The following is a 26,783-nucleotide window of genomic DNA, read 5'->3' as shown; positions in this document are numbered from 1 at the left end:
ATAATATATTTAGTCTGGATAGCTTTAAGCATTATGTAGATGTAGATGTCTTTAAGATCCTGCATGCTCTTGCCCCTCCACCACTATGAAAGCCCCTCCAGGATAACAAGGGCAGTAACTAGAGGGGATTGCGTTCCACACAGTAAAATCAGTCTTCTCAGTTAGAGCTACAAGATACTGGAATGCAACGCCCATGGACTTGAGAAGCTGCACTGATTATTGTACTTTTTACATTTTTTATTGAAAACATGGCTCAAATCTATCCAAACCTGTACACATGATTTATCTGTGGTTCCTCATAGGTAAGACAACAGTTGATGATAGTGTTGTCGTTAGAATGATATATTATTGTATGTAATGTATTTGTATTTTGTATTGTTTTAGTGAGTATTTGTATAGTACCTGCCCAGGGACTAAGGGTGCAAATTAGCACATTTACATGGATGTTTATTATGAACTTATTATTATTATTATTATTATTAACATTATTGTAATATTGATGTTGATTAATGTGCATTGACCCCTATAAATAAATAAATAAATTGCAACAAAGATGCAATATTTAACAGGGATTTCTTAACACGCTACTAATGCGAGATTACACAGAGCTCAAAGCTAAAATAGCCGTGGTTGCAATGAAAAGAACAGCGCAATAAACTAGTACACCAGCTGATCTGACACTGTTACGGTGTCAAGCCGGCTTGATACTAGACAGTGGAAATGGCATGGAAAATGATAATTGTCTACGTTCACTACTCATGCCCCAATGAAGTAACCTATCAGGAACAGCAAAATCGAATTAGGAAAACGATAAATGGAAGAATGACATTTTACAACTGAAATAAAAGGATTCAACTGGAAATGTAGCATGTCAATTACAATGATTTAGATTACACTTTTAATTGCAGACAATTACTTAGCCAAATTATAGCTAAATTATGCCTACATTAAGACTACTCTTCTGCAAAAATAAAGCTATTGAAGACCAATGTAAATATGGAATGCAGCAACATGTGCGACTGGCTGCATCACCGCTTGGTATGGCAAATGCACCGACCAAAGCGCTACAGAGGGTATATCACCGGGGCCGAACTCCCTACCATCCTGGACCAAAAGGCTCTAAGAGAGCTTCTACCCCCAAGCCATAAGACATTGAGAATGGCGGAGGACAATTGGTGATATAGATGGTATATTTAATTTGTATATAATGTTTCTGCCATCATTTCTTAAGTATGAAAATAGCTTCTGGACATCAGAACAGCGATTACTCACCTCAAACCGGACGAGGATTTGTTCTAATGAATCAAACATGAAGGATACACTGCTCCTCCCAGACCTGGCCCAAATCCCCATCATTCGTATGAAGAGGAGGATGCCTTGCGAGACTGCGTCGGCGATTGGATAATCTGCCTTTACCCTTTGTTCTACTGCAGAACGCACTTGAAAATAAACTGGATGAGCTCCGTTCAAGACTATCCTATTAACAGGAAGTCAAAAACTGTAATATCCTATGTAATAAAACAACACAACACACATAAAAGCTAATAATTCATAAAAGTCATGTTAACTGGCTGGTATTGTCTCATAGAACAAAACATAAAAGATCTCATAAGCCTGTGTTAACCTCAGGCCTTATTTTCTTTCCCCATAGGAATGGCTGAATGAACCAGAGGTATCTCATTTACGGTTTTTAGGACTACAAGCTGGCTAGCTCTATACATTTGTAGGTCGGTTTAAATTCTATAATGCTATTACATAAGTCTATCAACTTTCTATAAGTAAAAGAGAGAGTCTGTTAGTGAATTATCACTGATCAATGATTTGGAGGAAACCAAACCACGGTCGTTCTTCTCTCAGCATGTCACATTTTCTCCCCTTTGGTAAGCTACTGTTTAGACCTATACTACTGTAAATAAGAGTCTGACACCTGGAATATAAAGCAATCCTCTATATTATCAGCTATTCTGTTTGAGAATTTTCTAGACAAATCTCTATAGCAATAAAGTGCAGAAGATGTCTAAACTAATGCAAAAAGGCACATAGCTAAGTGCAGTCAGGCTATCCGGAAGGCCAAAGTTAGTTACTTTAAGAAGCAGTTCTCTCTCTGTGGGTCTAACCCCAAAAAGTTGGAAGCCAGCCACGGTTCATCCTTTATTTAAAGAGGGAGATCAAGCTGATCCTAACTGTATTAGACCTATTTCTATTTTACCCTGTTTATCAAAAGTGTTGGAAAAACTTGTCAATAGTCAACTGACTGGCTTTCTTGATGTCTATGGTATTCTCTTGGGTATGCAATCTGGTTTCTGCTCAGGTTATGGATGTGTCACTGCAACCTTAAAGGTCCTCAATGATGTTACCATTGCCCATGATTCTAAGCAATATTGTGCTGCTATTTTTATTGACTTGGCCAGAGGTTTTGATACGGTAGACCATTCCATTCTTGTGGGCCAGCTAAGGAGTATTGTTGTCTCTGAGGGCTCTTTGGCCTGGTTTGCTAACTACCTTTCTCAAAGAGTGCAGTGTATAAAGTCAGAAAATCTGCTGTCTCAGCCACTGCCTGTCAATTTACATCAACAACATAGCTCAGGCAGTAGGAAGCGCTCTCATCCATTTATATGCAGATGATACAGTCTTATACTCAGCTGGCCTATCCCCAAATGTTGTGTTAAATGCTCTACAACAAAGCTTTCTTAGTGTCCAACAAGCTTTCTCTACCCTTAACCTTGTACTGAACACCTCCAAAACAAAGGTCATGTGGTTTGGTAAGAAGAATGCCCCTCTCCCCACAGGTGTGATTACTACCTCTGAGGGTTTAGAGCTTGAGGTAGTCACCTCATACAAGTACTTGGGAGTATGACTAGACGGTACACTGTCCTTCTCTCAGCACATATCAAAGCTGCAGGCTAAAGTTAAATCTAGCTGCCAAACTAACCCTGATTCAGATGACCATCCTACTCATGCTAGATTACAGAGACATAATTTATAGATCGGCAGGTAAGGGTGCTCTCGAGCGGCTAGATGCTCTTTACCATTCGGCCATCAGATTTACCACCAATGCTCCTTATAGAACACATCACTGCACTCTATACTCCTCTGTAAACTGGTCATCTCTGTATACCCGTTGCAAGGCCCACTGGTTGATGCTTATTTATAAAACCCTCTTAGGCCTCACTCCCCCCTATCTGAGATATCTACTGCAGCCCTCATCCTCCACATACAACACCCGTTCTGCCAGTCACATTATGTTAAAGGTCCCCAAAGCACACACAATCCTGGGTCGCTCCTTTTTTCACTTTGCTGCAGCTAGCGACTGGAACGAGCTGCAACAAACACTCAAACTGGACAGTTCTATCTCAATCTTGGACACTCTTACTGACAATTGTGGTTGCTTTGTGTGATGTATTGTTGTCTCTACCTTCTTGCCCTTTGTGCTGTTGTCTGTGCCCAATAATGTTTGTACCATGATGTGTTGCTACCTTGCTATGTTATTGTCTTAGATCTCTATGTAGTGGTGTGTTGTCTTTCTTGTCTTGATGTGTGTTTATGTTATTTAAATTTTTAATCCCAGCCCGTCCCCCGAGAAGGCCTTTTGCCTTTTGGTAGGCCGTCATTGTAAATAAGAATCTGTTATTAACTGACTTGCCTAGTTAAATAAAAAAAACAATGTACAATACGAAGAATGACTAGGCAACTTTAAGATTTACACTTTTTTCCTCTACAGTATTTGCTTTACATGCATGCTCCTTTGTAGCTCTATAGCTTTGCATGGCAGTTTCTTTAGAGAGTGTAAAATATTTACATGATTATAAAGAAAACTTTGGCCTGTATAAACACTCATGCGTAAAGATCAACCCTGTTCAGACCTGTTTGAATAAATGTGTTATGCCATTCGGAGGTGAGTTTTGTAGCCTACTCTATAACTTAACCTGTTTCTACTGTGTGCATAAGTGTCATTTGTATTTATACTGTACATTCATTTGATTTTGTACATTCATCCAGATACTCAGCTCGTTTGTGTGCTGACTTTTTTTAAGGACAGAGATTCTCTGAATCGTTGGATAACAAAAGTATGTTGTAATGATAAGAGTATAAACTATTGACTATAAAAGTGTGCTGTTTTCTGTCGATTTATAAACGGGTGAGCTGACAACGTCACGAAAACGATGCACACGCTTCAATGTGGCAGAAGTCGGCGGGCTGGTTTAAGTGGTAAAGCGAAAGCAGCCAACTGTAAACGAAAGCCGAGGAGTGAAGTCGGGGGAGGTGCATCTGTAACAGACAGAAGTCAGACACTAATGTGGTTTTACAACAGCAAGGCTCAGATCAACATGGCAGTGTTGCCATTATTTATAAAAGTTTTTCTTTACAATGTTGAAATGAACATGTCTCTAACCGTCATTTCACACACTCACAAAAAATATGTGTACATTTTACAATCAATGAGAGACCCTCAAATATCACATTCATGTGTATATACATCCATCATATTAACTGAGGCAAAGTTGGTTCCTGTTAAAGTCATGTCTTTGGTTGGTAAAAAACCCACCTAATGATTGCTTGATGATAGAGCCTCCCACAATGCAGGCAATGGCTGCAGGATGAAGTTGGTAAAGAGTAACTGCAGGAACTGGCAGTCGACTGCAAAACACTTGTGATCACAAGATTTTTGTAAAGCTCATGCAGTCGACATGTAGACGCAAGTAGAACAATTTATATCCCCATAATGCAACACACTTTGAAAGGCGGTGACCAAAGAAGGACAATTGGGAGTCTAATCCTGGAATTGGAAACTTGGCAAAAGTGATCCGCTCGAACGCGCCCTGTGTTTTTTTGTGATTTTGGATGGCCAGATAGGTAGCAACAATGGCAAGAAGCTTCCATGTTTTTATCTTGTTCTTGATACCCATGTGTGCCATCGTGAGAGGCATTAGGCATAGGTGTGGCTGAGTGCAGCACCAGAGCCACCCACCTCAGCACAATAGACAGGTGCGCTCACTTCAGTACCATGGACAGCGGCACTAGATGCAGCACAATAGACAGCAGCACTCAGTTCAGCACTGTGGAAGGCTGCACTACCTTTAGCACCAGACCAGCCAAAGAAGGCATCACAGCTCTGCTCACCCAAACACCTGTGCAGGATTACTAATCAGCACACCCGACTGGCCGGTGTTGCCTGGAGTTTGTTTTCTAGGGGAGCCATCTCCTGCCTTTTCTCCCCCGTCTGATAGCGGAGTCGCAGGAGCACAGCAAGAGGAGCATGGCAATCAATGATCGTCGTATGTCATGAGCTGTGGAAGCCGAAGACAGTGGCCTCCCACAACGCAGTCTACACTCCCAACATGAGGCCTGGAGCGGATGTAAACAACGAATAGTTTCGCCACACTGTAGCCTGGTCTTCCTGCACCTTTGTTTCTGGGGGTACTTCTGTCTGCGACCGCTGTGCCTACTCCTTCCCCTACGATTTCGATGTTGACGTCAGCAACCTTCCTTCCCTGCTCTGGATCGAGCAGGGCTTCTCCGTCTGTCGGAGGCCTGCACCAGGAGCCGGGAGCTACGGGCTCAAGTTATCCTGCCTATCGCCCATCCTTAAAGGGTTCTCCGAATCCTGTGGAGCGTGGGAGTGGGCGGATTTCCTCATCTTTCTCGCCAGCCGTGATTTTGGGCAGCTCCATGGTAAGAAATGTGACTGTTCCTGGTGCAAAAACAATGTCCTATCCCGGAGCTCGAGTTACTAAGCTATTACTAAGCTGCTCCCGAATGTACTTCGCCCAGATATGAACATGGATTCTATCGTAGTCCATGTGGGTTTCAATTAAATTATGAAGGCAGCTCTGACCAGTTTAACCTCTCTGCGCACGGAACCCGCTAGCGGGCTGAAATTCCACAACATACGGTGATCGCTACACAAATAGTAATATTAAACATTCATGAAAATACAAGTGTCTCACATGTATCGAAAGCTTAGAATCTTGCTAATCCAACTGTGTTGTGTAATAACATATTAACACATGTAATAACGCATTCACTGACTGTTGTCTGCCTGTGGCCTAACCATGCAATTTTGGCTTGCACTCTGTGTTATACCTTCCCCCTCACTCTGTTTTCTGTATATACTAACTGCACTGGAATCCACCCGCACTGGTGGCTGACTAAGATAACGTACACACTGAAACCCATAAATACACGCACACACTCAAAACCCTTCGGGAGGGGCTCCAAAGACAAAGAACTCTGTCGAGAACCAATGGGATACTGACACCAGGCTGGAGAGGACTGTCTATCACCTACAAGCAACCTACCAGAAGCCAGGACTACCAGAATCTACCTACGTCATTTCAATGCATAAAATGAACTGCACAATATGTTTTTAGCTCTCTTCTTCCGATAGTTCCCTAAGAGCTGGATGAATGGGGGCCGTGCAGCACGTTTTGCCAGATATCATTACGCTTGAATAAACGGCCTTTGCTATACCGTATCCGCCTTGTCCAGAGTCTCATCTTGGTCTCGTTTCTCATGTAACTAATCATCAACAGTTGTCAGATTTGAAAAAGGATTTACTGTGAAAGAATACAATGCGATTATCTGAGCATAGAACCCCATAAAAAAATCAATTTTAACCAGCACAGACGTAATATAATCAAACTGCATTAAAATAAATTGTTTACCTTTGACGATCTTCGTCTGTTTGCAATTTCAATGTTCATTGTTACACAATTAATTATCTTTTGTTTGATAAAATCCGTTTTTATAGCCTAACACGAAACATTTTGTGAACCGCTTGTGTCGTGAATTCCGTCTCATTCCATTTTCGATGACACATTCCAAGTAAATAACCCACACAGAACGTGACTTTTCCAGTCATGTTTGGTTTCACTGCAATCAACTGGTTTGTTTGTAAAACAATCAAATGTGATGGGCCATTTCGCAGGACGTATTGACTGAAATAAACCGATTTGAAGACAACAAGTCATGACATCATTGTGCACCAATGATTTGCCCGCTGTTTCGTTGATTTACTGTCTTTTAACCCAATGACCACTGATCGTCTTGAAATCTAGCTGGGTAGATAGCCAATGAGCTGAGCTAAACGGCAATACGCCATGTTTATGTGTTGCAAGACCAACCCATGTAGTAAGCTTCAGCGTAAAGTGAGTCATTCGCTATTGAAGATTCATACCGGAAGGAGCTACGCATATTACGCACTGCATTGTTTGGTGAACACGCAGATTCAGCTGTTTATATATCAATCATAATGGCGACTATATCAGGGAAAGCTAAATCTAAGTCTAGATATACAGATGTACACACAATTTTAGAATAAATTGATTGGGAAGGTGAGACAGGTTGTTGTATGACGCTTCATTTAGCGATTGTGGAGGAATATTTTTTGAACAGGAGAGGACATCGTTTTGGACTGGTTTGGAAGTTCTTATCATGCTAATGCCCTTGTTAGAAATTAATCAAAATATTATTTTTTATTTAGAAGCAATATATAAACATGTAATGTCATGAAATGTGAGATGCGCGTGTCTGCCGCCCCACCCCAACCCACATGAAATAGCCTATTTGAGGCTGTTGAGAGGGTAGGACCATATCAATGGCCAAAGTGAAATGGAGACAGTAGATACAGCTGGTCTGTTGTAATATAATAGAGACAGTAGATCTAGCTGAAATGTCATGTAAAAGAGACGGTAGATCTAGCAGGTTATACCGTAATTGCTGGACTATTAAGCGCACCTGAATATAAACCGCACCCACTGAATTATTAAAAAATATGTATTTTGTACATAAATAAGCCGCACATGTCTATAAGCCGCAGGTGCCTACCGGTACATTGAAACAAATTAACTTTACACAGCCTTTAAACGAAACACGGCTTGTAACAAAAATAAATAGGCTTTAACGAAACACGGCTTGTAACAAAAATAAATAGGCTTTAACGAAACACGGCTTGTAACAAAAATAAATAGGCTTTAACGAAACACGGATTGTAACAAAAATAAATAGGCTTTAACGAAACACGGCTTGTAACAAAAATTAAACAGTAGCCTACCAAGAAAGTCATTGGTCACTATCTTCCTCCTCCTGTGCACTGAAACCACTGAAGTCATCTCCTTCGGTGTCGGAGTTGAATAGCCTCAGAATTGCTTTATCCAATGTTGGATCGCTGCCCTCTTCAACACGCAGCAGTCCAGCCTTTCAAAACCCGTTGATGATAGTTGATTTTTTGACAATGCTCCACGCTGTCAGCAGCACTATTTCCTTTTCCAACAGCCAGATCGATCGCCTTCAACTTGAAAGCTGCATCATATGCATTTCTCTGTGTCTTTGCCATGATGAGGGTGACAAAATGACTACCTTAATCAGAATGATGGGAAGTTTGAGCGCGCTCGATTTACGTCACATTATGTGACGGTGCTCAGTTTTTTGGCGGCATGAATCTTGTGAAAGTGGGAAAAGCTTCATTGTATAAACCGCAAGGTTCAACGCGTGGGAAAAAAGTAGCGGCTTATAGTCCGGAAATTACGGTAATAATATATTCAACCTAATATATTCAACCTTCAACTTTCTATATATCTGTTTATTATACCTGTTGATACAGGGCTAATATGTGAAACTATTCTAACTGAACATTTTCTTTCACAGTGACACTGACTCCGAATGGGAGTCTTATCCGGTGTCCTGTGTGAATTTAAGTATGCTCTCTCTTTCTCTCTCTCGGAGGACCTGAGCCCTAGGACCATGCATCAGGACTACCTGGCATGATGACTCCTTGCTGTCCCCAGTCCACCTGGCCTTGCCGCTGTTCCAGTTTCAACTGTTCTGCCTATGGAACCCTTAACTGTTAATTTTTACTCGAGGTGCTGTCCTGTTGCACCCTCTACAACCACTGTGATCTCCACCCGGCACAGCCAGAAGAGGACTGGCCACCCCTCATAGCCTGGTTCCTCTCTAGGTTTCTTCCTAGGTTTTTGCCTTTCATGGGAGTTTTTCCTAGCCACCGTGCTTCTACACCTGCATTGCTTGCTGTTTGGTGTTTTAGGCTGGGGCTATATAAATATATTTGATTTGATAGAGGGTCTTCCAAATATTGAAAGTGTGTAAATAGTTACCCATGTTATTTTGTAAATTTATACATATATACATATATATATATATATATATATATATATATATATATATATAGATATATATATTTTTTTCCCCATCTTTTTTTAATATTTTTTTTTTCTCACATTTTTTTTTTATTTCAATTTTTTCTCAATTTCTTTGGGGGGGTGTGTTAGAATACCATTTTGGTATTTTGTTTATAGTTATTTGTTTCAAAATGTATACCTTCACCAATTTGGCCACTTGGGTACATTTGGGCTACTTGTGTGGGACACCTGGGTGACTCCATGATAAATGTCATGTAGCACACTCATTTTGGAAGTTATCATTCTGAAACTTTGCACAAGTACTGTTGCCCTTATATTTTTCACTGAAATGGTTTCATCATCCTATCTGAATGTTTGTTTTATCTTGTTCATTTTAAAGATGATAAAACCATACGTTTTTAATTTTTATATCTAAACAAGATCTATTGTGTTATATTCTCCGACATTCAATTCACATATACACAAACTTCAGAGTGTTTTCTGTCAAATGGTACCAATAATATGCATATCCTTGGTTCTGTGCTTGAGCTACAGGCTGTTGGATTTGGGTATGTCTTCAGGCGGAAATTGCACAAAGTAGGGGGGAAGCGGTAAGAGGTTAATTAAACTGATTAACTCTCTGCCAGACAATAACAAAAGACCCATCTTATCTAGCCTTGTGCCCTCTCTGAATCGTGGCATTGAACGGTTTAGCAGGATTCGTTCTCTTCACATCTGGCTACGTGATTATTGCAGCTTAATGGGTGTAACTTTTGTTGACAATTTCGATACCTTTTGAAAGCAAAACACGTTTTATAAGGAGGATGGGATCTAATGTACCTTATACCAGGGGCATTGGTAGACAATGTAAGCAACCCAATTTATGTCCCTCTTACTGCCCTCAATGCCTCTGCTGATCCTATCGCTATTGTACGCAGCAATCATGTGCCTTTGAACCAGATTTGTGACCCGTTTCAGGAAACTAGGCGTATGTCGCGGGTCACTACCTCACAGGAGAGCCGTTTGAACGTAAACTCTCCTTCTTGAACATGTGAACTTTAATGTGCCATAATAACAAACTTGTATGCCATCTGTAAATACGAATACAATTGTTAAATTACGAGCCTAGTTGGTTTATCCAAAGAAAAAGCCAGCAACCCTCCCGCTAGCCATGATTGGCTGAGATAATGAGTGGGCTGGACATGCCGAGAGATGAGTTCGGATTGGTCTGCCATATAGCACGCTTCTGTCTATTTGAGCTGGTCAGTACGTCTAGGTAAACCTAACTAACACTGCTCTTTTTAAAATGTATTGTGTATTAAAACTGCTGTTAGCTAACCAACCAGGTTCAAGGTTAGCTAGCTACCTGTAAATGCATGCAGGGTAGTAACATCATGAGTTGTGATTATGGTTCATTGTTTAGCTAGCTGGCTTGCTAGCTAACGTTACATGTATGACCTTATTATTCGTATCTCAAAGCTATTTGCTTAGCTACCTATAGCCTAATGTTAGCTAGCTAACATTGAACCTGGTTGGTTAGCTACCTGCAGATTCATGCAGGGTAGTAACGTCATGATTATGGTTAATTGTTTACGTAGCTAGCTACATATCTTAACAAAAGGCTCTGCAATTCAGTAAATTCAGTCTGGCCATCTACATCTAATCTGATTGCAGAGCACTCTTGCCAGAGAGCGCAGAATAACTGATGATTTACGAACACCCAACACCTGTTGAATATGGCCGTTGTCAGCCAGAGGGTCCGGCCAGAGGGTCCGGTGTGCGCTCTGAAAGCGAAAAGCTCTGAATTTACGAACGGACAATCTGACAGCACAGTTGGTCACCAACACTTTGGATAACATAACAACCTAACCAGCTCTGCTAGGGCGAGTAATGCTCAGTGAGCTGTTCTCTCTCACTTATATGTCTGGAAGTAGCAAGTTAGCTTGGGTGTTTGACTGCTGCTGTTAGTAGCTTGGGTGCCCTCGCCACTTTCTCTCTCTCTCCCCGGACCTTTGCTCGTCTACATCATACATCGCTGACTTTTTTTTTGATCAGCGGTTGAAATATTTGATTAGTGACTTTTAGTGACTGTTTTAACAAACATGATGCTGTTGTTCATTTTGCTGGTGTCTACCCTTGGCTTTTACAATGTTGGCGATACATTTAGAGCCCGTTGCACTGTGAATGAGAAAATATGATTGTGTCTCCCTCGAGTATTGTGAGAAACCCCACGCTTGCTCCGGAAATGCACATGAGAACTATGCACATTTCTCCCGAACAATATGGGAGAAATTGGACTCGTGCGCTTACATGTCAGGACTGTTCTCTTGGTACTTAACCATGTCTCTGGACTTTACACATCTCCTTAAATATGTGGCGTTAAAGACTCTGGTGACTATGGATTCTCGTCCAAGTGCTGTCTGTAACTCCAAATGTTGTAACCCTCGATCTAGACTTGCCATTATCTTGCTGCTTCTTTTGTCTGGAAATGTCCAGTCTGATCCAGGTCCTGACATTCGTACCCCTGCCCGAATTAAGTAGTCAGAGTGGCCTGAAGTTTTTGCATATGAATGTAAGAAGTCTTCCGCCCCAACTTTGGTTTTATGAATATAAGGATAAAAACTGCCGACCCTGATGTACTTATGCTTTCTAAAACCTGGCTTAAAAAAACCTATTACAGACAAAAATAGTCATAAATGGTTACAATGTTTTTCGTACAGATCGTACATCTAAGGGTGCTGCTGTATATGTAAAAGACAAGTTCTCGGTGGTCGTTCTGACTTCTGTTACTAAACCTAAGCAATTTGAATATCTGTCTTTGAACCTAAACCTTGGCTCATCTTTAAATATTGTTGTATCTTGTTGCTATAGACCTCCATCTGCTACTGTTGGCTCTCTGGATTGTATTTTCAAATTGTTATCACAGAATGTCAATTCTGAGTTTGTCCTGATGGGTGATCTGAATCAGGACTGGCTAACATCTAGCTCTGATCAACTTAAAATTCTGTGCAATACCTACAATCTCACTCAGATTGTCAACAGTGTAACTAGGTTGAATATAAAATATCCTCTGAAATCCTCTTTGATTGATTTGATCTTAACCAATACTCCTCATCGTTTTAATGCTTCTGATATTTTTGCAAATGACATAAGTGATCACTGTGCTATTGCCTGTACTATCAAAGATACTGGAGTCCTTAGTAGGCAGCTAAAGACCTACTTCCAAGAAAACAACATCTTAAATGGAATGCAATCAGGTTTTAGGTCTGGCCACAGTACTGTTTCAGCAACATTGAAGGTTTTAAATGTGCTCTGTGCTCTTAATAAGAAGATACATTGTGCGTCTGTTTTTATTGATTTGTCGAAGGCTTTTGACACCGTGGACCATGCTGTGTTAGTGCAAAGGTTCAAATGTTGTGGAATTACTGGTCATGCTCTAGATTAGTTTATAAATTACCTATCAAATCGTACACTGTGTAATGGCGGATGGTTGTAAATCTGAGTCCATAGAGGTGTGCTCAGATGTTCCACAAGGTTCTATTTTGGGCCCACTGTTGTTCATTTTGCATATCAACAACATTGGGGGTCTTATTGAAACAGCGGATGTAATGATCTTCGTCTTCATCGGATGAGGAGTAGGAAGGATCGGACCAAAACGCAGCTTGGTAAGTGTCTATGATTAATTATTATCACAGAATACGAAAATACAAAATAACAAAGTGAATGTAAGAAATAAAAATCGAAACATCTTAAAAGGTGAAAACACAAAACAGGAAACTACCCACAAACACCAGGTGGGAAAATGCTACCTAAGTATGGTTCTCAATCAGAGACAACAATAGACAGCTGCCTCTGAGTGGGAACCATACCAGGCCAAACACATAGAAAAACAACAGAATGCTGACGCCCCGACCAAACAAAAATAGAGACATAAAAAAAGGAACTAAGGTCAAGGCGTGACAGGATGTTCATTTTTATGCAGATGATACTGTTCTTTATTCAAGTGGTAGTAGTTTATCTTTAGCTTTTGAAAATTCCCAAAGAGCATTTAACATCATACAACAGAATCTGTATGATTCAAAGCTGATTCTAAATTCAGGTAAAACAAAATGCATGGTATTTTCAAATGCCAGGCATGTTACAAATCATGTCATTGCTACATTGGCTGGACATACTATAGAGCAAGTTAAAGTGTGTGGGTTGATGATAAGCTGAGCTTCACTGTGCCTGTAGAGAACTTGATAAGGAAGCTCAAGATGAAAATAGGATTTTATTAACTTCAACTTTCTTTCTTTCAACTTTCATAAGGCTTGTTTTTCTTTTGAGGCCAGGAAGGAGCTGGTACGATGTACATTACTGTTGGTTTTAGATTTTAGTGATGTTATATATATATATGCAGGCCTCAGCCACTACCCTGAGAGCACTTGATTCAGTGTATCATGCAGCCCTCAGGTTCATTACAAATCAGAAACGTCTAACACATCATTGTGATCTCTACAGCGCTGTTGGCTGGTCGTCATTGACCTTGCGTGGGCTTAAACACTGGTATACACTGATTTATAAAATTCAATTTCAAAAAGCATTTCTCTACGGCTGGCCATGGTTTCCACGTGGCTACCCCTACCCCGGTCAACTGCCCAGCACAGCAACCCTCCAAAGCCCCCACCATTTATCCTTTACCCAAATCCAAATAGCTGATGTTCTAAAAGAGCTGCAAAATCTGGACTCCTACAAATCAGCCGGGCTAGACAATCTGGACCCTCTCTTTCTAAAATGATCTGCCGAAATTGATGCAGCCCCGATTACTAGCCTGTTCAACCTCTCTTTCATATCGTCTGAGATTCCCAAAGATTGGAAAGCTGCCGCGGTCATTCCCCTTTTCAAAGGGGGTGACACTCTAGACCCAAACTGCTACAGATCTATATCTATCCTACCCTGCCTTTCTAAGGTCTTCGAAAGCCAAGTCGACAAACAGATTACCGACCATTTCGAATCCCACCGTACCTTCTCCGCTATGCAATCTGGTTTCAGAGCTGGTCATGGATGCACCTCAGCCACGCTTAAGGTCCTAAACGACATAACCGCCATCGATAAGAGACATTACTGTGCAGCCGTATTCATCGACCTGGCCAAGGCTTTCGACTCTGTCAATCACCACATTCTTATTGGCAGACTCGACAGCCTTGGTTTCTCAAATGATTGCCTCGCCTGGTTCACCAACTACTTATCTGATAGAGTTCAGTGTGTCAAATCGGAGGGCCTGTTGTCCGGACCTCTGGCAGTCTTTATGGGGGTGCCACAGGGTTCAATCCTTGGGCCGACTCTTCTCTGTATACATCAATGATGTTGCTCTTGCTGCTGGTGATTCTCTGGTACACCTCTACGCAGACGACACCATTCTGAATACTTCTGGCCCCTCTTTGGACACTGTGTTAACTAACCTCCAGACGAGCTTCAATGCCATACAACTCTCCTTCCGTGGCCTCCAACTGCTCTTAAATACTTATTTTCCACCATCATTTGCAAATAAATTCATAAAAAATCCTACAATGTGATTTTCTGGATTTTTTTTCTCATTTTGTCTGTCATAGTTGAAGTGTACCTATGATGAAAATTACAGGCCTCATGTTTTTAAGTGGGAGATCTTGCACAATTGCTGGCTGAATAAATACTTTTTTGCCCCACTCTATACAGCACAGGCGGTTGGTGGCACCTTAATTGGGGAGGATAGGCTCGTGGTAATGGCTGGAGTGGAATGGTATCAAATACAACATGGTTTCCTTGTATTTTATTACCAGATGTAGACTCAAAGTTTGATCAGATAGTGATCTTTTTTTAATTTAACTATGCAAGTCAGTTAAGAACAAATTCTTATTTTCAATGATGGCCTAGGAACAGTGGGTTAACTGCCTTGTTCAGGGGCAGAATGACAGATATTTACCTTGTTAGCTTGGGGATTCGATCTTGCAACCTTTCGGTTACTAGTTCAACGCTCTAACCACTAGGATACCTGCCGCCTCAATCAATTAGTGACCTATAGTGGTTGCAATTGAGATCAGCTGTGCGGGTGATTTTAGAGTGTATTGCTGGTATAACGAGAGATCAGCTGGTGATAACCTAGTGGCCATCAATGGTTGCAATTGTCTCTGTGTTATGGGGGATGCAGTGCTTAGAACAGAATAATATAACAGAATAAAAGTCAGGTAGAGACAAAAAAACAATTTACAAAATACATACAAGCTTTCAGCTTATTTCAGAAAATTTAGACAGAAACAAGAGGGCTGTCTATTTAGTACTGACCTGACTGTATTTGGCCTGGATGCCCCAAGGGCGTCCCAGGAAGATGTAAACACTCCCATGTCCTCTGTCCTCCAGTGGGGCTCCTACAGCCAGCTCCGGCAACCCGTCCCCATTCAGGTCTGGACAGGGGGACAGAGACGTCCCAAACTGACCATGGACGTTCCCCTGGACTCCACGCAGGGTGAGGGAGCAGTTGGGTGCCTAGAATGGAATCAAATCGAATTCAGGTAGGCATCCGCACTCCAGCAAACGAAGGAGGTAGGATGGGTGATCAATAACAGTAATCCAGTGGTACGGCTTACACAATAAAAACGGCCCAAATTGATTGAATTGGCAGCAGTAGGGTGGCTGAGCGGGTATAACACAATTTGATACAGTTTCTCGAAGTCAAACTAACTATGACCAAAAATACAGAGTGAAATGACTCATGATAATACAAATGACAAGGAACTGATATACAGTGCATTCAGAAAGTATTGACTTTTCCCACATTTTGTTATGTTACAGCCTTATTCTAAAATAGATTTTTTCCTAAATTCCCTCATCAATCTACACACAATACCACTAATGACAAAACTAAAATACTTTTTTAGAAATCTAGGCAGATGTATTTTTTAAAAAGCGGAAATATTTACATAAGTATTTAAAGACCCTTTACTGAGTACTTCGTTGAAGCACCTTTTTTGCAGCGATGACAGCTTCGAGTCTTCTTGGGTATAGCGCTACAAGCTTGGATTGGATGGGGAGCACCGCTGCACAGCTATTTTCAGGTCTGTCCAGAGATGTTTGATCGGGTTCAAGTCTAGCTGGGCCACTCAAGGAAATTCAAAGACTTCTCTCGAAGCCAGTCCTGATTTGTCTTAGCTGTGTGCTTAGGGTCGTTGTCCTGTTGGAAGGTGAAACTTCTGAGGTCGTGAGCGCTCTGAAACAGGTTTTCATCAAGGATCTCTCTGTACTTTGCTCCGTTCATCTTTCTCTCGATCGTGACTAGTCAGCACTTTGTGAAGTGCTGCAGAGATGATTGTCCTTCAGAAGGTTCTCCCATCTCCACAAAGGAACTCGGTCAATGACCATCGGGTTCTTGGTCACCTCCCTGACCAAGGCCCTTCTCCCCCGATTTGCTCAGTTTGGCCAGGCAGCCAGCTCTAGGAAGAGTCTTGGTGGTTCTAAACTTTTTTACATTTAAGAATGATGGAGGCCACTGTGTTCTTGGGGACCTTCAATGCTGCAGAAACGTTTTGGTACCCATCCCCTGGTCTGTGCCTCGACACAATCCTTTCTCAGAGCTCTACGGGAAATTTCTTCAACCTCCTGGCTTGGATTTTGCTCTGACATGCACTGTCAACTGTGGGACCTTTTTATATAGACAGGTGTGTACCTTTCCAAATCATGTCCAATCAATTCAATTTACCATAGGTGGACTCCAAGTTATAGAAACATCAAGGATGATCAATGGAAACAGGATGCACCTGAGCTCAATTTCAAGTCTCACAGCAAAGGTTCTGTTTTTTAGGCTGTAACGTTTAAAAAAATGGAAAAAAGTGAAAGGGTACTTTCTGAATACTTTCCGATTGCACTGCATCTTCAAGTATTTCATGTGTGCATGAAGCAACAATTACACATGTGCCGTGCACACACACGTACACACACAGGAAGCAGTAACGGCAATTGTGGAATGTGGTCTGCGTCAGTTTGAAATTTGTGTCTCAAATTCTGTAGTATTTGAATCTTTTGTAAGCTGTATATGAACACAGCAGTGTTGGTTGGAGTCATTCAGACAAAAGTAGTCAACTTGAATCATAACCAGTTATGAATTGATAATGCACATTTTCAGTTTATGAATTATTTCAATTAATCTACTACTGAATTGGTTGGTTTAGTATGATATTGACCAAAACATAGATATGCAATACAGTGTTCTATTTAATTCCGCCCTTCGTGTATGTATGGGGTGTTATGTAGCCACTCTTACTCCAGTCTCCAGGGTACAGACGTGGACCTCTCCCCCAACACCCTGGGCGTGATACCAAGGAGCCCCAACAACCAGCAGCTCAGCACGGCCCTCCCCTGGCCCAGCATGGATCTCTAACACACACAGCTCTGCCCCGAAGTAGGAACCAAGCTAGGGAGAGAGAGAGAAAAGAGAGAAACAGTGGAGGGAAACATTATTAGGTAAAGAGCAACATGGTAATGACAACTTTGCATTCTGGTTGCCTTCTCAGTGTCTTCTGATTTCCCCATAGGCTCTGGTCAATAGGGCATAGGGTGCCTCTCTGGTCTCTTTCTCACCTGAGACCCAGGTATCCTGTGGGTGACAGTCCACTCCTGTTGGAGAGGATCCCTCTGGAAGACCAGGACCAGCCCAGTGTGGTTGAACCTGGGAGCTCCAGCAAAATATATACTGCCATTCACTGTCTCTGCCACTGCCACTGAATAGCCTGTACAGACACATGCAGCATTTGAGTTCAAGTTTAAGAAGTTTATTTGCCATTTGCAGGTATTTCAAGTAATGCCATCGGAAAGTGTTCAAAACCCCTGACTTTTCCCACACTTTGTTACATTACACCCTTATTCTAAAATGGATTTAATAACTTTTTCCTCAATCAATACACACAATACCCCATAATGATGAAGTGAAAACAGGTTTTTAGAAATGTTTGCAAATGTATAACAAATTTAAAACAGAAAAAAAAAAAAAGTACTCAGACCCTTTGCTGTGAGACTCAAAAATGAGCTCAGGTGTATCCTGTTTCCATTGATCATCCTTGAGATGTTTCCACAACTTGATTGGAGTCCACCTGTGATAAATTGAATTGATTGGACATGATTTGGAAAGGCACACACCTGTCGATATAAGGTCTGACAGTTGACATTGCATGTCAGAGCAAAAACCAAGCCAGGAGGTTGAAGGAATTGTCCGTAGAGCTCAGAGACAACATTGTGTCAAGGCACAGATCTGGGGAAGTGTACCAATGAATGTCTACAGCATTGAAGGTCCCCAAGAACACAGTGGCCTCCATCATTCTTAAATTAAACAAGTTTAGAACCACCAAGACGCTTCCTAGAGCTGGCCACCTAGCCAGTAATCAGGGGAGAAGGGCCTTGGTCATTGAGGTGACCAAGAACCCAATAGTCACTGACAGAGCTCTAGAGTTCCTCTGTGGAGATGGGACAACCTTCCAGAAAGACAACCATCTCTGCAGCACTCCACCAATTAGGCCTTTATGGTAGAGTGGCCAGACGGAAGCCACTCCTTAGTAAAAGGCACATGACAGCCCGCTTGGAATATGACAAAAGGCACCTAAAGACTCAGACCATGAGAAACAAGATTCTCGTCTGATGAAACCAAGATTGAACTCTTTGGCCTGAATGGCAAGTGTCACGCCTGGAGGAAACCTGGCACCATCCCTACGGTGAAGCATGGTGGTGGCAGCATCATGCTGTGGGGATGTTCTTCAGCGACAGGGACTTGGCAACTAGTCAGGATCGAGGCAAAAATGAATGGAGCAAAGTACAGAGAGATCCTTGATGAAAACCTGCTCCAGAGCACTCAGGATGGAAAGTGAACCTTTACCCCAGTCTAACAGGACAACGACCTTAAGCACACAGCCAAGACAACGCATTAGTGGCTTCGGGACAAGTCTCTGAATGTCCTTGAGTGGCCCAGCCAGAGCCCGGACATGAATCCGATTGAACATCTCTGGAGAGATCTGATAATAGCTGTGAAGCAACGCTCCTCATCCAACCTGACAAATCTACAGAGTGGAATTGGAGAAACTCCCCAAATACAGGTGTGCCAACCTTGCAGCGTCATTCCCAAGAAGACTCTGTTGTAATCGCTACCAAAGGTGCTTCAACAAGTACTGTGAAAAAGGTCTGAATACTTATGTAAATGTAAGTTTTATATTTTTAATACATTAGAAAAAACGTCATTATGGGGTATTGTGTGTAGATGGATGGGGGGGAAATGATTTAATCCATTTTAGAATAAGGCTGAAATTTAACAAAATGTGGAAAAAGTCAAGGGGTCTTAATACTTTCTGAATGCACCGTACATTTTCATTCTTTGTTGGAGCTCCCTCATGTAAGACAGTACATTACACACAGGCAGTAAAGGATCAGAAAAAGAACAATCATAAAACAAAAGCAGTTCAGTTATATGTGCTAAAAGTATGATAAACAGCTCAGGTTGCATGGTTTATCGCACTGGGATATAAGCTGTTCTTGAAACTGGTCGTGGAGGTTTTGATGCTCTTGTACCTCTGCCCAGTTGGTAACTGATAAAATGGCGCCGAAGAGGATGGCTGACATTTTACATGCCTGTAATCAATTGTGCTATTTCCTTTGTTTTGTTGCTTTGTTTGTAACTTTTTTTTTTTATTACTTATTGTGTAAATAATGTTGCTGCTACCGTCTCTTATGACCCAAAATAACTTCTGGACATCAAAACTGGGATCACTCACCACAGACTGGAAGAAGCTATTTCCTTTAGTCTGACAAGAAAGATATTCTGCTCTCCCGAGAACAGGCCCAGATCCCTGTCATTTGCGTGAAGAAAAGACGGAGGAAAAGACGACGAAGATCAGGCTGCCTTTTGAGAATCCGTAGGCGAGTGAGTAAACACCATTTCCATCAATTCTACTTGCTAACATGCAATCATTGGACATTTTTTTGAGGTGCCCTACGATTATCCTAACAACTGAACATTAAGAACTGTAATATCCTCTGTTTCACAGAGTCGTGGCTGAACGACACGGACAATATAGAGCTGGAGGGATTTTCAATGCACCGGCAGAACAGAGAAGCAACGTCTGGTAAGATGAGCGGTGGGGGTGTGTGTCTTTTGTCAATAACAGCTGGTGCACAATGTCTAATATTAAATAAGTCTTGAGGTATTGCTCGCCTGAGGTAGAGTACCTTATGATAAGCTGTAGACCACACTATCTACTAAGAGAGTTCTCATATATATTATTTGTAGCCGTCTATTTACCACCACAGACCAATGCTGGCCCTAAGACCGCACTAAACCAACTCTATAAGGCCATAAGAAAACATGAAAATACTCACCCAGAAGCAGTGCTCCTAGTGGCCAGGGACTTTAATGCAGGCAAACTTAAATCAGTTTAAACAAATTTCTACCAGCATTACACATGCAACCAGAGGGGAAAAAAACTCTAGACCACCTTTTCTCCACACACACAGATGGATACAAAGCTCTCCCCCACCCTCCATTTGGCAAATCTAACCATAATTATATCCTCCTGATTCCAAGCAAAAACTAAAGCAGGATGCACCAGTGACTCGGTCAATACGGAAGTGGTCAGATGGCACGGATGCTACACTACAGGACTGTTTTGCTAGCACAGACTGGAATATGTTCCGGGATTCATCCAATGGCATTGAGGAGTATAACATCCTCGGTCATTGGCTTCATCAATAAGTACATTGACGACATCGTCCCCACAGTGACCGTACGTACATATCCCAACCAGAAGCCAAGGATTACAGGCAACATCCACATCGAGATAAAGGCTAGAGCTGCCGCTTTCAAGGAGCGGGACACTAATCCGGACGCCGATAAGAAATCCCGCTATGCCCTCAGATGAACCATCAAACAAGCAAAGTGTCAATACAGGATTAAGATTGAATCTTACTACAACGGCTCTGACGTTCGTTGGTTGTGGCAGGGCTCAAACTATTACGGACTACAAAGGGAAACCCAGACACGAGCTGCCCAGTGACGTGAACTTAATGCTACCAGACAAGCTAAATTTTATGCTCGCTTTGAGGCAAGCAACACTGAAGCATGCACGACAGCACCAGCTGTTCGGTTGACTGTGTGATAACGCTTTCAATAGCCAATGTGAACAAGACCTTTAAACAGGTCAACATTCACAAAGCCGCGGGGCCAGATGGATTCCCAGGATGTGTACTCAAAGCATTCCGCGGACCAACTGGCAAGTGCCTTCACTGACATTTTCAACCTCTCCCTGACTGAGTCTAATACCTACATGTTTCAAACAGACCACCATAGTCCCTGTAGCACTCAGGTCGGTAGCCATGAAGTGCTTTGAAAGGCTTGTCATAGCTCACATCAACAGCATCCTCCCAGACACCCTAGACCCACTCCAATTCGCATACCGCCCCAACAGATGACACAATCTCAATCACACTCCACACTGCCCTTTCCCACCCGGACAAAAGGAACACGTATGTGAGAATGCTGTTCATTGACTACAGCTCAGCGTTCAACACCATAGTGCCCACAAAGCTTGGACGAGATGGTTAAAACAGTCCCCCAGCTCCACGTCATATTGGACGAGATGGTTAAAACAGTCCCCCAACCTCACGTCATATTGGACGAGATGGTTAAAACAGTCCCCCAGCTCCACGTCATATTGGACGAGATGGTTAAAACAGTCCCCCAGCTCCACGTCATATTGGACGAGATGATTAAAACAGTCCCCCAGCTCCCCGTCATATTGGACGAGATGGTTAAAACAGTCCCCCAGCTCCCCGTGATATTGGACGAGATGGTTAAAACAGTCCCCCAGCTCCCCGTCATATTGGACGAGATGGTTAAAACAGTCCCCCAGCTCCACGTCATATTGGACGAGATGGTTAAAACAGTCCCCCAGCTCCACGTCATATTGGACGAGATGGTTAAAACAGTCCCCCAGCTCCCCGTGATATTGGACGAGATGGTTAAAACAGTCCCCCAGCTCCACGTCATATTGGACGAGATGGTTAAAACAGTTCCCCAGCTCCACGTCATATTGGACGAGATGGTTAAAACAGTCCCCCAGCTCCACGTCATATTGGACGAGATGGTTAAAACAGTCCCCCAGCTCCCCGTCATATTGGACGAGATGGTTAAAACAGTCCCCCAGCTTCTTGAAATCCATAATCATTTTCTTTGCATTTAGCTCAAGGTTGTTTCACTGCACCACACTGTTAGACACTTCTTGTCTATATGCTGTCTCGTCACTGCTAGTGATAAGCCCTATGATGGTAATATAATCTGCAAACTTTCTGATCTGATTGCTGTCACTTTGGGCAACACAATCAGAGGTGAGTAAAGAGTATATCAGAGTACAGTAGAGCACTGTGCCCATGCATCTGTGAACAGTTACAATAGGCACCACATAAACAGGCTATCATTCTATAATCTCCACTGACAGAGCTATTCACAAACCATCCAGAACCAACACTGAACAGAACATGAAAAAAGTGCCTATGGAAATAGTGGTACACATTACAGTTTCATAAAAACAATTGTCTCTGTCCCACACCAACACAAACTTGAGATGAGTTATGAGAAATAATTTTGAGTGGTGATACATTAGTAGGTTCTCTATCTGGTGTCAGTTTCTAAAAATCTCCAGTACATCTGTATAATAAGTTGCTGACATGACATATTTGTAGTGAATGCTACCTCATGTCTCCTCACCACATGCTTCTCCTTCTCCTTACACTGCTCTTTTGCTCAGTAGTGGTGGGAGATTGTATACATACAGTACATAGTTCTGTGGGCATAGTTCTGCATGTCTTTTTGACAATAAAGGCATACACTCCTCTCACAATTATCTGTTGTCTAAGTGGCGGTATTATTTAGACTTTATAATTGGTGATGTCTTTGTAAAAGCTTGAGTAGTGTATTTCCCTTAGTCCTTCATTCTCACCCAGATAGGAGTTCTGCATGTCTGTCTCCAGTGCAGAGGCATTGATGAACGTGGCATTCACCCCTCTGGCTGCCTCTACAATGCCCCCAGACCATGAGTATGACCCTACTGCCCCAAACAGAGACACACCCTTCACAGGAGAGAGAAAAGTACTTCATGTGTTACTTTACTTAACCATACTTTACTTTTAAACTGTAATGTGATGTAAAGTGATATAAATATTTAATGGAAGTAAGTACAAATGCTCTTTTAAGCAAGAACTCTCCAGACCCTGCTGAAATGGGAAGCATTACATTGGTTAAACATGACATTAACAGTGAAAGGATATTCTGGAATAATCAATAACAATAATATTGGCCTTCAGTAGACACTTTCTAGACAGAGAGCAGTCACTAACCCCAGAGAGAGTGGTACTAAAGCCTCCCTGGGACAGTTCCTGTTCAAATGAACTGGAGTTGGTGGAGTTAGTTCCTGAACATGCAAAACAAAGAGAATAATCAACAAACCAACATACCAGTTTCCTAGACACAAAGCATTTTCAAATTGTGATTATCTGCTGTTCTATTTCCACTGTTAGAATTCACATATTACAAACTTCCAAATTAGGTGTACATGTAAAAGGTACACATTCCTTATCCAATGTTTAAATTCAGATATAGTAACTACTGTAGTTATTATTTCAATGGATAGGTTGTGTTTAAAAAAAAAAAATCCCAATCCTTTTGTACCTTCAATTGCAAAGATCTTCTCCCTAAGCTCATTCTGAATGGAATTCAGAGCATCAAAACTGTTGGTCTCAAATACAAAGTTTGGGAAAGACGCAATCTGCTCAAGCTCTTGTCTAGAGAATTGCTTCCCAACCTGGGAGGGGGAAGAGAGAGGGGGAGGGGGGAGAGAGCAAAAAAGAGAGATGACACTTAAAATTAAGAGCAATCTAACACTTAACAGCCATATCATCTTAACAGAAGTGCCAGAGACAAATCCTAGAATAAAGAGAGATCAGAGGAACACCGTATTCGCTACACAGTGAATGACTTTTGACCCTATGGGCTCTAGTCAAAAGTAGTGCACTATATAGGGAATAGGGTGACATTTTGGATGCAGCTCACAAGTAAAAGATTAATGAAATCACCCCAATGGCAAATCTGATGACGTCCTTCATCTCGGCCAATGGTATGACAGAGTTAAAGGTCTCTTTAGGGTCGTTAGATTTGCCGTCTGTTATCACAACCAACAGCTTCCTGGAATGTTTCCTCATCCCCCGTTCTTCTGTCATCATCTCTTCTCTGAGGACGGGGACAGAACATGACAGAGTAGAGACAGTGTAGAAGAGGGAGGGGAGTGAGATGGGGACTTTTAGAGTACTTTAGAGTAGACTGATTCAAGTAGTGACCCTCCTGGCCATCGTGAGCAGCACAAATATAAAAGGCCTGTCTCAAAGAGGCCAGTTAGACATTACTCTTGCTTTTGTGCTGGTAGTGTCTCCCTGTTGCAACTTGCAATAAACCGGATTGATTATTGATTGACTTTCCCAACGACTTAATAAATAAGAATGTGTTCTTAATTGATTTGCATAGTTAAATTTCAGGATAAATACATACAAATGGGATATTACAGTTTTATTAATCGTTCATATGATGGGGTGTATGACACTCACAGAACATAGCAGATGGCTGATGGGGTGAATGACACTGACAGAACATAGTTGGATGGCTGATGGGGTGAATGACACTCACAGAACATAGCAGATGGCTGATGGGGTGAATGACACTGACAGAGCATAGTTGGATGGCTGATGGGGTGTATGTCACTCACAGAACATAGCGGATGGCTGATGGGGTGTATGTCACTCACAGAACATAGCGGATGGCTGATGGGGTGTATGTCGCCTCCTGGAAATGGTCCACGGATCGCATCAGGTTGTCAGGGTTAGGGTCAGACACAAAGTCCTCAAAGTGGAAGACAGCACTGGTGTCTGTTGAATACTGAGCAACTGCCACCTGGGAGGAGTGGACACACAATTATGGTTCCCATTGAGACCAATGTCCAAAGAGTCCATACTAGCATACTATTTAGAACAAAGCTAGTGTATTGGCCATGCATTCTACTATAAATGGCCATACTAGTGTGGATATTTGAACAGAGTCAATAGATACCAATAAGAAAGAGGGTGGTATAATCAGTAGTTCTGCGTGACAGAGTGGACAGAGATGGGCACAGAGAAGGCCCATACACCCACCTGTGCACGGGGGGCAGTGAACATCCGAATAATGTTTTTGATGAAGTCGATCATGGTGACAAAGTCTCTGGTTATGATACTCTGAGATCCGTCAAACAGAATCACTGCATCCAAGCCAAACTCACGGCACTCTGCAGCACAGAACTGATTGATTGATTGGTTGGTTGATAGATTGGATACATAAAGCACTTTCACAGAAAGAAACATCTTGTCCTGTGTAATGCAAACATGTTAGTTTTTGATGTCAGTTACAGTTATCACAAAACCTGAAGTAGACATTGATCATTTACTCAATTGAAGACAGACCACGTCATCCTCTAAAACAAATAGTATAACCTTGAAAGGCAGGCTTCAGTGTTTGTGAGACCGTAAGCTGTGGCCCCAGCTCAACACAAAGTCCTTGGAGGTAGTTTAGAGTATCACAGCCATGGATCTGACGTGGTCCACACACCTAGCTCAGCGAAATGGAGAGAGAGAGAGGAGACTTTACAACAATGTCATCTCAGAAATGGCTGAACCCAAACAAAGAATACATAGAGATCAGTGGAAGCAACCACATGGCGAATCAAGTGAGGGAATTAGCATTACTCAGTTCATGTGTCAGGTCATAGGTCATAGCTCACAATGTATCTGAGTCAGGTCATACTGTAGGTCACAATGTATTTAATGGAAATGGCACAAGAGGGTAAGCACATAGCACAGGATGTTTGTGAAGAGCAGCTAGTTCCTGATTATAATTGCAGAGGGGAAGGGAAATTGAAAGGGCCCATTTTTTAAAGCCCAAATTCAAAAGGTCAGAAATGAAATAGTACTCCGGCTCAGTGAGTCAAGGATGAGCAACTCACCATAGCTCTGTCAGCATTACAAGCTAGTGACAATCCTAATGAAACTCCTGGCTCCACTAAAATAAAACAAAATAAGTGAATATAGACGGATTTAACATACGAACATTAAAAAAAAGTATCAAAAATAATTTTGCACCAATTTGTCAATACAAGCCTACGAAAATCTGAACCTCAGCTTGACATAATCACATGAGGTAAGTAAAACATTCCCACAAATCATGCATGAGACAAAATGACAACACACACACTCCCACAAGATGTGAGACTAACCAGTGAAGCAATTGTGTGAAAAGAGGAAATGTATACAGGACTTGAGAATTACTATAACTGAACAAAACACAACAGCAGAGCTTTATAGAGAGAGAGAGAGAACTCTGATTCTTGGGGGCCACACAAACTGGTTATAGTGCGCATGCATCTTACCTTGTACAGGTAGAGCTTTACAAGTGCCACTGTCATAAGAACATCTGTAAACCACTCCTGTCCCATTGTCTTGAAAAGGAGCGGTGACCAACACACTACAGAGAGACAAGGATGGAGAGAATAGAGGAGAAAGACAGAGAAGGGATGGAGAGAGAGG

General features: G+C 42.0%; 1 protein-coding gene across 1 annotated transcript in view; it reads right to left on the bottom strand.

The window, feature by feature from the left end:
• LOC139393099 (integrin alpha-X-like) overlaps window positions 1-26,783 on the bottom strand; it is a 50,270-nt gene that overhangs the window by 18,929 nt on the left and 4,558 nt on the right. The window contains exons 3-14 of the mRNA XM_071141449.1: window positions 26,627-26,721; window positions 26,204-26,259; window positions 25,695-25,809; window positions 25,359-25,489; window positions 24,974-25,119; window positions 24,252-24,405; window positions 23,848-23,980; window positions 23,517-23,590; window positions 23,120-23,249; window positions 17,727-17,875; window positions 17,410-17,559; window positions 15,438-15,638 (exon numbers count right to left, since the gene is read on the bottom strand). Of these exons, the coding sequence (XP_070997550.1) occupies window positions 15,438-15,638; window positions 17,410-17,559; window positions 17,727-17,875; window positions 23,120-23,249; window positions 23,517-23,590; window positions 23,848-23,980; window positions 24,252-24,405; window positions 24,974-25,119; window positions 25,359-25,489; window positions 25,695-25,809; window positions 26,204-26,259; window positions 26,627-26,721 (1,534 nt within the window). The remainder of the gene's footprint in view (window positions 1-15,437; window positions 15,639-17,409; window positions 17,560-17,726; window positions 17,876-23,119; window positions 23,250-23,516; window positions 23,591-23,847; window positions 23,981-24,251; window positions 24,406-24,973; window positions 25,120-25,358; window positions 25,490-25,694; window positions 25,810-26,203; window positions 26,260-26,626; window positions 26,722-26,783) is intronic.

The sequence above is a fragment of the Oncorhynchus clarkii genome, chromosome 33 (assembly GCF_045791955.1).
Source record: "Oncorhynchus clarkii lewisi isolate Uvic-CL-2024 chromosome 33, UVic_Ocla_1.0, whole genome shotgun sequence".
Lineage (NCBI taxonomy): Eukaryota > Metazoa > Chordata > Actinopteri > Salmoniformes > Salmonidae > Oncorhynchus > Oncorhynchus clarkii.
Note: the sequence above shows the minus strand (reverse complement) of the source record. Positions and strands in the feature narration are given on the sequence as shown.